The sequence below is a fragment of the Armigeres subalbatus genome, chromosome 1 (genome assembly GCF_024139115.2).
Source record: "Armigeres subalbatus isolate Guangzhou_Male chromosome 1, GZ_Asu_2, whole genome shotgun sequence".
Taxonomy (NCBI): Eukaryota; Metazoa; Arthropoda; class Insecta; order Diptera; family Culicidae; genus Armigeres; species Armigeres subalbatus.
The window spans coordinates 92,969,941-92,982,246 of record NC_085139.1 but is presented as its reverse complement, the minus strand read 5'-3'; the positions used below and the strand labels follow the sequence as shown (position 1 = coordinate 92,982,246).

General features: G+C 42.2%; 1 protein-coding gene across 4 annotated transcripts in view; it reads right to left on the bottom strand.

Annotated features, from left to right (window-relative positions):
- Positions 1-8,054, bottom strand: part of LOC134202549 (AP-1 complex subunit sigma-2) — a 59,733-nt gene extending 51,679 nt beyond the window's left edge. For all 4 annotated transcript variants that reach the window (XR_009977267.1, XM_062677564.1, XM_062677560.1 and 1 more), the window contains exons 1-4: positions 7,900-8,054; positions 7,548-7,726; positions 7,374-7,482; positions 7,120-7,257 (exon numbers count right to left, since the gene is read on the bottom strand). Coding sequence is in view for 3 of the 4 variants with exons in the window: in XM_062677564.1 (XP_062533548.1) it covers positions 7,120-7,257; positions 7,374-7,482; positions 7,548-7,726; positions 7,900-7,902 (429 nt within the window). In the remaining variant the exon portion in view is untranslated. The remainder of the gene's footprint in view (positions 1-7,119; positions 7,258-7,373; positions 7,483-7,547; positions 7,727-7,899) is intronic.
- Positions 8,055-12,306: the final 4,252 nt, after the last annotated feature.

Genomic DNA, 12,306 nt, shown 5'->3' with positions numbered 1-12,306 from the left:
CAGCGGGCAAGGTGGATCGATCAGGTGGAAGATGACTTGCGGACCCTCCGTAGACTGCGTGGTTGGCGACGTGTAGCCATGGACCGAGCCGAATGGAGAAGACTCTTATATACCGCACAGGCCACTTCGGCCTTAGTCTGAATAAATAAATAATAGATGGTTTTACAAATATTTATAGGTACCAACTGAATTTGACCCTTAGTAAGTTATAGTTTTCTCGAAATCAAAGGGGGGCGTTTTGGCCAGATGGGGCGCATTATACCGTCTTACCCTACCTAGTAAACCTGCAGTAAATCAGTTAGGGGGAATGACGGCTTTGGCATGTTTTGTTCTATTATTGTCAGGGGTTTTTTTTATGACTGATTATGCTCAAATTTGGCCTAAATATTCTTTGCATATCAAAGATTATTGTGGCCAAATTTCATAAAATTTGGTCGACAAAAACCCCCCTGCCAATAAGGGAGCGTCCACAAATTACGTAACGCTTTGAGGGGGGGGTTGGCCAAAGTGTGACAATCCATATAAAATTTTCAGACGTTTCATACAAAAAGTGTGACATAGGGGGGAGGGGGTGTTGAAAATGTCCAATTTTTGCGTTACGTAATTAATGGATCTTCCCTAATAGAACAAAACCTGCCAAAGCCGTATTTTCCCCTACCAGGTGAAATATTTCCTGATATATCTGAGCTACGAATACGTCCGCAACGATCCATTAAGGTCACTCTTCACGGAATTCAAGTTTCAAAGTGCTCGCGTTTTCGGGGACACACCACTCGATACGGAAGCAACGCACTGTCAAGAACGAGCAAACCAATCGTAGTAGCTGTAGTCAATAACTAGATCGTAGTAGCCATGAGCTTTGACTAGAATAAATAAAATCAGTTTGAATTATACCGTCACGAGAAGTAGTAGTAATTTCATTACTCTGCTATTCACAACAGGTTATGGGCCCAGCATAGCTGTAACCTTGGAAACGGAGTTTGTTAGTTGAAGAAAAAAAAAATTCACTCCGGAGGAAAATGCAAGCGGAGCTGAAGCCTTATCTTTCGACGGCAAGAACTTCCGCAACTGGAGTTTTCGGATGGAGACGTTGTTGGAGGAGCGGCAGCTGATCGATTGCATCCGGAAGGAAGCGGAAGAAATCCCGGAGTTCCAAGTGGCTGCTACGGATACGGTTGCAGAGAAGGCGCAGAAGGAGACGAAACTGGCGGAGCGGAAACTTCTGGAAGCACGTTGCAAGTCGTTGCTGGTGGAGAAGATCGCTGATTCGCAGCTGGAGTACGTCAAGGGTAAGTCCACTCCGAAGGCGAGCAACGTTGCAGAATGGGTTCGCGAAGAAGCCGTTATGAAGTATAGCGAAGCGGAACCGATGGAAGAGCATCTGCTGCGGTTTGAGCGGATCATCCGGGAGCTTGCCTCAGCGGACATCGTGATGCACGAGCGGCTGGTGGTGTTCAATTTGCTGCAAACCATGCCGAAATCGTTTCAACAGCTGGTGACGGTTCTTGAAACCCTACCGGCAGAACAGTGCACACTCGACTTCGTGAAGGCCAGGCTGCTGAGCGAGAACGTGAAGCGGCGGAACAATTGCGACATGAAGAGCACGTTGGGTGGTGATTCGGCGTTCTCCGGCGAGCGGTCCAACCAGAGTTGGGAAAAATCAAATTTTCGAAAAATCGAGAATGATCAAACTCACCCGCGATTTTACTTTTAAATTATCAAGTGATTAAAACTCGCCAGCGATTAAGAATCGTTTGAAAATCGTATCTTGATTTGAAGCATTTAACGTTACATTTTGAACTCTATTTCCTCACTAGCATGAAACTATAACGCCAAATAGAAGATATAACGGGACTGTTGACAATTATCTATTATTAGTGAAGATTAATTATTGAATGAAAATTCTGTGTTTATTATCGTTTGAGTACAAAATTTGAGAAATTGTCGCCGGCGACAACTCGCCTACTGTTTTCACGTGAGAAGTTTTCACATGAAAATTGCAATCATGATCGTCTGATAATGATTAAGCACAACACTGGGTCCAACATCAAGTGATTTTCCTGCGGAAAAGTGGGCCACAAGAAGTCAAACTGCCCCATGAAGAAGGACACGGACCAACCAAAATCGTCTGGTAAGCCGAGGAAAAGGAAAGGGCTGGTTCCGAAGTGGCATTCGTGACGGAGTCGGATGGCGATGTGAAGCGTGAAGGTAAGAGTTTAAGCCAGTTCCGATGGATTCTCGATTCGGGCGTAACCGAGCATATGGTACAGACAGTGGATTGCCTTCGGAACGTGGTGAAGCTGGAACAACCGGTCCCAATCGTTGTCGCATCCGGAAAGGTTGTGTATGGTCGTCACTCTGGAACCGTCAAGATGGTGTCGATGGTTGGAGGACGGCGAATCAACAGCGTGGTGAACGACGTACTATACGTGCCGGAACTGCAGTACAATCTGTTTTCCGTTCGGCGCATCGGCAAGCTTGGGATGCGTGTGACGTTTGGAAACGATGCAGTGGAAATCAAGCGTGGCAGCGAGGTGGTTGCCACTGGTAAGTTGTCCGGCAAGTTGTACGTGCTGAACGCAATCGTGGAGCGTGGACCGGTCGACGAAGCGCTGGTCACCCTTTTGGCAAACAAGTACGAGCTGTGGCATCGAAGATTCGGCCACATAGGGAAGAGTGGTCTGAAGACTTTGGTGCGCGACGAAATGGTCAATGGAATGGAAAAAGGTATTTTGTTACATTCACGAACGACTTTACTCATTTTAGCGCCGTATACATCCTTGCGGCGAAAGATGAGGTCCTGGATGCTTTCAAGCAGTACGCGAACATGGCCGAGGGACATTTTGACCGAAAAATTCGTCGCCTCCGGTGCGACAACGGCGGAGAATATGTCAGCAAGGAGTTCCAGCAGTATTGCAGAGACCGTGTAATGCTGGTGGACTATACCGTTGCATACACGCCCCAGCAGAACGGCGTGAGCAAGCGCCTAAATAGGACAATCCTGGACAAAGCGAGAGCGATGGTGAAATATTCCGGCCTGCCAAAGAAGCTTTGGTGCGAGGCGGTTCAAGCGGCGGTGTACATCGTCAATCGGAGTCCGACGGTGGCGTTGAACATACGAGATGTGGTACGTGCACAAGCCAGACGTGTCCAAACTCCGCATCTGGGGAAGCAAGGCCTACAGTTTCGTTCCCAAGGAGAAGCGATCCAAGCTGGATGCTCGTAGCCAGGTATGTTACTTCGTGGGCTACGGGGTAAACGGATATCGGCTGTGGGATAGCCGGAAGCAGAAGGTGTACTTTGCACATGACGTTGTGGTACATGAATCAAGATATGCATCGGCCCACGCTGAGACAGTGAAGAACGATGATGTCGAAGCGCAACCGATTTGGATTCGACCGGAACCACGGGCGGTGGTCCCGGATGAGCCAGTAGCTGAAATCGAACCGGACGATGATGAGGCGGTTGATCTACCGATCGACAACCAGGACGACGACGAAAATGATGGATTCGTATCGCTGGAAGATGAAGATGATGAAGAAGAAGAGGTTAGTACAAGAAGAATCGCACGTGTACGGAGACCGCCGGCCAAATTGAGCGACTACACTTGCATGGCGTACGCGTTGAATGCCGAAAATTATGTGCAGAACCTACCGGATACCGTTGAAGAAATGAAGTCAAGAGAGGACTGGCCTAGGTGGCGTGAAGCCATCGAAGACGAGCTGACATCGCTAGCGGATAACAACACCTGGGAGCTAGTGAATCTACCGGAAGGACGAAACCCGGTGAACTGCAAATGGGTGTTCAAATTCAAGATGAAGCCGGATGGCACGATCGACAAGTACAAAGCGAGACTGGTAGCCAAAGGATTCACGCAGCGGTATGGATATGACTTCGCTCTGGTAGTGAAAATGTCGACGGTTCGCATGGTGCTCGGATTAGCAAACCAGGACAATTTGCTGATTCACCAGATGGACGTCAGGACGACGTTCCTAAACGGAAAACTCTCGGAAGAAATCATGCGCCAACCTCGAGGATTTGAGGAGGGGAATCGAGTCTACAAGCTGAACAAATCCATCTACGATTTGAAGCAAGCATCGAAGGCGTGGAATGACCGATTTCACGAGTTTGTGTCCAGAATTGGTTTTCGACGATGCGAGAGCGACAGTTGCCTGTACGTCCTTGAGCGTGATGGCGAAAAGGTGTTTCTGCTGCTATACGTGGACGATATCCTTGTCGTGTCTCGCTGCCTTGGCGTGATTGGTGCAATCAAGAAGCTGCTGAAGACGGAGTTCTCGATGCAAGATATGGGTGAAGCGAAGATGTTCCTGGGCTTGAAAATCAACCGTGAAGTGCTGCTGGGACGAATGACGTTGAGCCAGGAACAATACACTAGGTCGATTCTGCGGCGTTTCGGGATGGAGCAGTGCAAGCCCGTGTCAACGCCCATGGAAGCGGGCCTGCAACTACGGAAGAGCGAGACGAACGAGAAGCTGGACAAGCCGTACCGAGAGCTGATAGGATGTCTCACCTATTTGATGGTCACGTCCAGACCGGATCTCAGCGCATCGGTGAATTACTTCAGCCAGTTCCAGAGCAATCCAAACGAGGACCACTGGGTGCACGCAAAAAGGATTTTGCGGTATCTGCAGGGGACAGCCGATCACGGACTGGTGTACGAACGGTTAACAGTATCGGACCATCAGGTGATTGGTTTTGCGGATGCAAACTGGGCGACTGACGTCAACGACAAGCGTTCGGTTTCTGGGATACCGTTCAAGCTGAACGGAGCCACAGTTAGTTGGAGCACTAGGAAGCGGAGCACCGTATCCTTGACGTCGACCGAAGCGGAGTGTTCCGCTCTAGCAGATGCAGCGTGTGAGGCCATTTGGATCCAAAAGGTCTTAGGTGAGTTAGGAGTGCAAGAAGGGCGATCGCCACTATTGTACGAGGACAACCAATCAACCATCGCGATTATGGAGTCGGCTGGACCTTCGAAGCGACTGAAGCTGCATTTTGTGCGTGAGTGTGTAGCCATGAAAAAGCTTGAAGTTCGCTACATTTCAACGAGTGAGCAGCAAGCAGATTTGTTGACGAAAGGATTGCCCGTGATGCCGTTCCGGAAGCACTGTTCGCATATAGCATAAATAAACGTTATTAGAATATAATTACGGACTTCGCAACCTGCTTAAGTCCCGTAGTTTATGAACGGAGACGAAATTTATACGGCCATGAAACATGGACGAATAGGAAAAATAGGCTGATCAGAGAGCTTTATTTGAGCGTAAAGTTCTGCGGACGATACTCGGCGGTAAACAGGAGTACGGCATCTGGCGGCGGCGAATGAATCACAAGTATAAAGGGCTGGATATTGTCAAGCTTATGCAGCATGGCAGACTAGGGTGGGCTGGGCACGTTGTTCGTTTGACGGAAGAGCGTCAAGCGAAGATATTATTCAGTAGAGAACCCGGTAGAGGCCGTAGGCTTCGTGCAAGTCCGCGTAGTTGAAGAGGGAGCTGAACGTTCTGGGCGACTGAGAGCGATTGGCCTAGAATCGAGTCCAGTGAGGAGGATACTCCATGCCGCGTAGGCACATCGAGGAGGAGCTATAGCCCATCAAGTATCAAGTAAGTAGGATCATTTTTATTTGTTTGGCGATCTAGCTTATTGGTCATTCGTTTAATTACCTATTCGTTTAATTGGACTCCATACAGTTTGTAGTACATGTCCCAAAAACATTTTTTTCTTTTTTGATCGGCGTTTGTCAGTTGATGACAAAGGCTATATTGTGAGCGGTACTCTATAACTGCGTCAAAGGAGCACTCTTTTTTTCGTTTTTGCAACTGACTTAAATAAAACAAGTCTACGTAGTAATGGTAGTGTTTTATCTAAACGATGCATATTGTCTATCGTTAGCTTTCAAGCACTAATTTTGATAATACACTTGGACTAGTTCAAACCATAATCGGAAACACTGTTAGAGAAAAAAAAACTTTCAACCTGTATCAATACCCAACCAATTTACAAAGATGCAATATAAAACTAACTATAAGGTATTTAAATAAATAAATTGTGTGTTAATATTCCGAAATATCATGCACATGAACTGTATCTCTGAATAATGATAGTAAACTCCATCCGGTTTTGTTTCATACCTATTAATGTCTGAGAATCAGGAAATTTGTGTATTTGTTTTATTTCATTATTGGAAACATTATATGAAGAACATCTTAACAATGATATAAATATACACACTAACCAATTATAGTCAATCTACAGGTTGTGAATTAGTAATGCTGCATATGTTGTCACCGAAATCTTATACTGGTTGAAGTTTACCATCAAAAATATAAACAAAACTATCTTCCACGTAATTCTACTTTATTTTGGTTGCAGAATAATAGCCTAAAATAGTTATGTGTATCGTGTTAAACTATGTATTTCTCTTCAAAGTAAAACCATAAGTAGCCACTCTGTGGCTTGATTGCAACATCAAGCTTTCAGAAAAAAAACCACCGCCATTTTTACTTTTTGCCAAAACAAAATGATAAAAAATAGTTCAAATAAGAACAGATTAATGATTAATTGAAATAAATAAAACAACATTTTGGTTCCGAATAAAACAATACAATAGAAAAGAAAACGAAACAGATAAATATAACGAAAATAACACAAACAAATATAACTAAAACATAACAACTGAACAAAAGTGTACCACTAGTAGAATGTAGCTTAAAATGTCATAACATATAAAATGGATTGCGACTAAAGATCGTTCATAACTGACTAATATTAGAAGGCAAGATGCTTAGACTCCAAACCGGACGGACAAAACATACGCGAGCAAAATGCGAACATACGAATATTTGACTTGTGTAAAACTGTGTTATGTGGGGTGGGGTGGGGCATGTTCCATTAGCTAACAGGCAAGGTGTGTTTGTCTCGAAACAAGATGGGGACAATATGGGTTATTGTTATTCCTATATCCAGGAATCGGAGACAAAATTAAAATCCAGAAGGGGCAAGAAGGCAAGGCATTAATTGTAGGCTGTTTCTGTTTTCCGATCGGATCCCGATCTAGGGTAGTCAAATATCGTAAGAATCGTCGGGTGTACTGACCTCTTGGAGGACGTCCTGCGCCGCGATGGCCTTGAGGACGTTCTTTTTGGACGTTTCCTGAATCTCGCCACCCACCAGCAGCTCGTCCAGGATGAAGTATGCCTTCTCGAAGTTGAAAATTATATCCAGCTCGCATACCTGGGGAAGAACAATCGGTTTAAGTCTACCAGAATACTCTCAAAAACTATTTCTCTAAATGTGCCACGTTTTTCAGAAATTACATTTTCGATACAATGTCATCCCCAATCACTTACACTTCCAAAGTACTTATCCAGCAGCTCAACATATCTGTGAATGATCTCCAAAGTCAACAACTCGTTATCGTTTTGCTCGATAGCGCAGCAGAAATATAAACTGGCATATCTGAAAGCATAAATAGTTCCAGCATTATTTGTTTCGTCTCATTAACATCCAATCATTGATCCAACCTCTTATAAACGATCTTGCAGTCTTTCCACTCGAGGAACGAGCACATCTTCGGCTTCCGGGACAGAATCGTGGTGATCAGCTCGCGGGTAATCTTCTTCTTTACCTTGTCCGGGTGGGCGACGTACCACTTCTGCAGCCGTAGTTTGCCCTGTCGGCTAAATAGCAACATAAATTGCATCTACGAAACATGAAAATGTCATTTTGATTACATAGTGACGTCATCGTTCCCCATTGTTCCCTAAACCAATTGGGGATCGTTTTGTTACAGATAACAAATTTTCAGATTTTTCATTGAAGTCGATATAAATTCAAAAACTGAAATTATAAATTGATTAACCTCAAGTTACTTACCATTTTGGTACTTTTTCAAATGGAAATCTGCACTAAAATACGTTTAATTTCAAGAAAACACCTAAGCGGAAGAATCCTGAACAATAATCTTTAATTTTTTTTGTCAGTCAGTCTCGTGTGTCATCGAGCGTTTCGTGTTTTGTTCTGTCATCATGACTGCAGTCATCAGTGGGTGGGCAAATTTTAATGTGAAGGAATAAAATTCTCGCTTAAGCGACTATTTTAACTTTTCAAAAGGACCTACACGGTTAGAAAAAAGTACCTAATTTAGGTACTTTTTTTCTCTTGTATCTCCCTCCCTCTTCCCTTTGTTGTCATAAAATGAAGAGCAAAACCACTCAACAAGGGCATTAAAGTGTGGGAACCCAACGCTGAGTAATCTAATGTTTACAAAAGTTGAGTAAAATTTACCTAACTTTTGGCTAGTTTCTATTTAAAATTAAGTATATTTTACTTAATATTAAGTGTATTTTACTTAATTTCAAGATAAAATTACTTAATTTTGGGTTCCCACACTTAACCCCCGATTTGAGTGAAAAGTACCTAATATTAGGTACTTTTTTCTAACCGTGTAAGTAACATTTTTTTCATGAATTAATTTGAGTACTGCAATCAAAAGCTTTCATGTTGTTATGTTGATTGCGCTATTCAAATTAATTCATGAAAAAAATGTTACTTAGGTCCTTTTGAAAAGTTAAGCGAGAATTCTAGCGTATAATCCTTTCAAGCCAAAATTTTCAAAACGACTTATCTGCTTTTGTAAACAAAGATTCAAACGACGATTTGACGAATCTGATAGCTCTCCCACGCAAAACAACACCACCAATAGGTACACTCACAAAAAACTCCGCATTATATTCATGAGTTCACACATGGATTTTTGCAATGGGAGTAGCGAAATGGATTCCATAGTTTCGACACATATATTCCATGCGCCCAAATGCATTGCATGAGTGTTTAGTGTTCACACATACTATCCATGTGGGTCATAGTATCCATATGTGAATTTATATGCAATTAAGTATGTGCCGATTCATGATATGCATATTTCAAAATACATGGATTTTTGCCATAAAGTATGTGTCGATTTTCCTGAGTGAGGTGGTGCGGATAGAATCGATTTGGTTGTCAAACCGAAGCCAAAATTTTCTATTGTGCCGGAGCCAAACATTGAAGATTGTGGTTATGTTCGTTTCAGATCCTACATTGAGAGTATTGTTATTATTTGGGAAAAAATTAAAAATAAACTTAGATTGAGTTTTGTATTCTTTGTAACAAATATTTTCACATTATATTTCGAGTTGAAAATTAGTAGGAATGCAATTAAAAGCACTCGTTACGAAATTTCACAAGATTCAGCAGCTGGTTGGAGCAGGAATGTATGTAAACCATCGTAAAGTCATGTAGAGTCTCGCGCATTTGTGCGCCTTCATGCAGCGTGGAAAGAGAAATTCGAAGAGCGGGAAATGTTTGACAGCCAAGAAACTGCAAAATAATTTTGCTTATGTGACTGATTTCAAAATATCCATCTACTCGCTTGAGAGCAGAAAAGCGGCTCTATCCGCAACACCCACACCCAAAAAAATCTGCACGTTGTTTCCACCTGAAAAAGTACGTAGATCTTGTCCACCTGAAATTCACGTAACTTTCACCTGATTTTGACGTAGGACTTACGTCTTTCTTTACTATACTGGGTGTCATTTAGATTTTTGGAAATCGAGAGCGTTACGCTGGAAGGGAAGATTTTGAACGCTACTAGCGCCTTTATCTTTTGATGGAATTTTAAGATTTATATACCAATTGACTAGAACACTCTCCACCATTTTGTCTATTTCATTGAAACTTAAGTTTATTAACGATAAGCTATTGAAAATTTCAATTCTTGTCAAAGCCAGTAAAAACTTCATATGTAACCAATCCCGTGCATTCCTAACACGGACATCAGAATTCGGTATGTCACGGGCCTTCGGGTCTACCGGAAGATATTCTTTGTGTATAAGAGAAACAGTGCCTGCCGTGTGCGAGTCATTACAATTTGTGACAGCAGCGCGTACTGACGTGTTTTTGCTCGCGCATTTTCGTTTCGTTCGTTGGTTCGCTTTTTACCTACACAGCGACAGCATGCAGTCGCCAGCGGTAGAACGGCCGGTGGGTCTGCGAATATGCATGAAAGAAGAGGGCGCATTTTTTGACATTCTGTGCTTGATGGATGCAATCGCCCATCGCATCGCTCGGAGTTCACGGCTAGAGGCTGATGATGACTGAGGCAGCAAGGGCAGCGGTGGTGGATGAAGAAGAATAAAATTAGAGAAATTTGGTCTGCTCATCCATGAAAACTGAAAAGTGATTGGTTTCATAATCCACATGATCGCGGGATGGGTACGAGTCAAGATTTTTTATGTACAGGTTATCCGACTTGCCAATATCCCCAACTCAGCCATCTTGGATTTTTGTATGGAATTTATGCTCGTTTGTTTACGTTTTGCACTGAAAATGTATGTTTCCTCCCGCGCTGGTTATTCCCATCTACTGACCAAGTCATATAACATGTACATAAAAAATCTTGGGTACGAGTCATGTCATATGACTGACCATATGTTAAGTTGTGCTTTGTACTAAACGACACGTACATTAAAACATGGTTATACTATAACAGTTCTGATTCCCCAACAGAAAAAATCAACTACACTGCCGAAAATAAAAATTTGATTAAAATAATTACTTTCATTTATTTGCAGAAGGCTTTAGCAATTAAAGATACACAATCAGCAATAGTGTTAATATCTATTTTAGATTAGAAAATTTCGCTGTATTACATGTAATTAAAAAAGTCCGCAAAAAGTAATTTCCAGAAGAATATTTAAATAAACTATCTTATTCTTTGTTTTTCATTTTCTGAGAAATTATATTATTAAACTTGACGTAGACTCGGAGTTTGGAATCAAAACATAAAATAATTTTTCGTTGATGTATTAGCAGTACATACCTCCTCTATTTTAATAGTGTTACTGCTCCTTGACTTGTTTCTTATTGTTGTGATTTTTTCATCAGTAGGCACGCATGTTAGCAAATAGAAGCAACGAAATTGGTGCTGCATTTCTTTGTTTGGAAAACAAGACAGTTCCCCTAAAATAGCACATTTTACCCAAGCCTAAAAATTTTATAAATCATAATTTTTAAACTTCAAGTACTATCATCAATAAGAAATCTATAAATGCCCTACATTTGCTTGAGTAAATAAGGGCTTAATAGTTAGAAACAAAGCAATTCTAATTATGTATTTATTTATTAGTTTTATTTCCAAGTTTTGAATAAACAAATTGCTAATACTTGTACACAGCATGGAAGTTGTCATTTCCATAATCAATACTTTAATCAAACTCCAAAGTTAGAAGTTAAATGTAAATACGTTACGTTTATACAAGTCCTACGTCTACTCGCGGTTATGTTGAAAACATTACCCATTGCTCGTTTTTGATAGAATTTTCATTCTAAGTGAAAATCAGGTAAGTTCTACCTGAGTTTTGGATAGAATTCACCGGACACGTAAGTTTCACCTGAATTTTCTGAAGCATTTGCAGTTACGTGTGCACGTAAAATGTACCTGAAAATTCAGGTGGAAACAACGTTTAGATTATTTGGAGTGCAGGTGTAGGTGAAGGACTACACTGAGGAAAATGGACGTATGTTTTTCAATCAAACGCCTTATGAAAATTTGCCACAAGGAATCGGTATGAATTTCAATATGTTGCCTTATGAATGATGATTTTCATTTGAAAAAAAGTGAAGTGCGGCAGATTGGGTTCGAACCATGGACGTCGGGGTCGGAAGGCCGGTATGTAGACCACACGCCAATCGACGCTTGATTACTCGGGAAGGTAACTGCGTATAAGAAGCACTGTTGGTGGAATAATCAGTCGAAGATTCATAAGGCGCCAGTTATGAATTTCGATAGTCCAGTTCGCTGAGTGTACGGTGTTGGTTTGCGTGGGAGGGCTATCAGATTCGTCAAATGTCGTTTTGAAAATTTTGTCTTGCTTTGATATCAAAAACGTCAAAAACAGAGAAAAAAAACCACCCAACGATAGCAGTTCGATGGGGGAAGCCAACGCTAGGTTAAAAGGGTTGAACTCAAATTTAGGTTGTTTAAACCAGGAACTAATTATTACCAGTATTATTATTACCAGTATTACCAGTATTACCAGAACCAGTATTAGTCCCTGGTTTAAACCTATTTGAACTTAACATTAGGTGCCCGCCAGAGTAAACGCGACGAGCGATGCGACGCGACGCGACTCACGTAAAAGAATAACAATCATTATCAACAGGCTGTCAAATTGCACTGTCGCGTCGCGTCGCATCGCACGTCGCGTTTACTCTGGCTTCGCTCTTAGGTGGAAACAACTT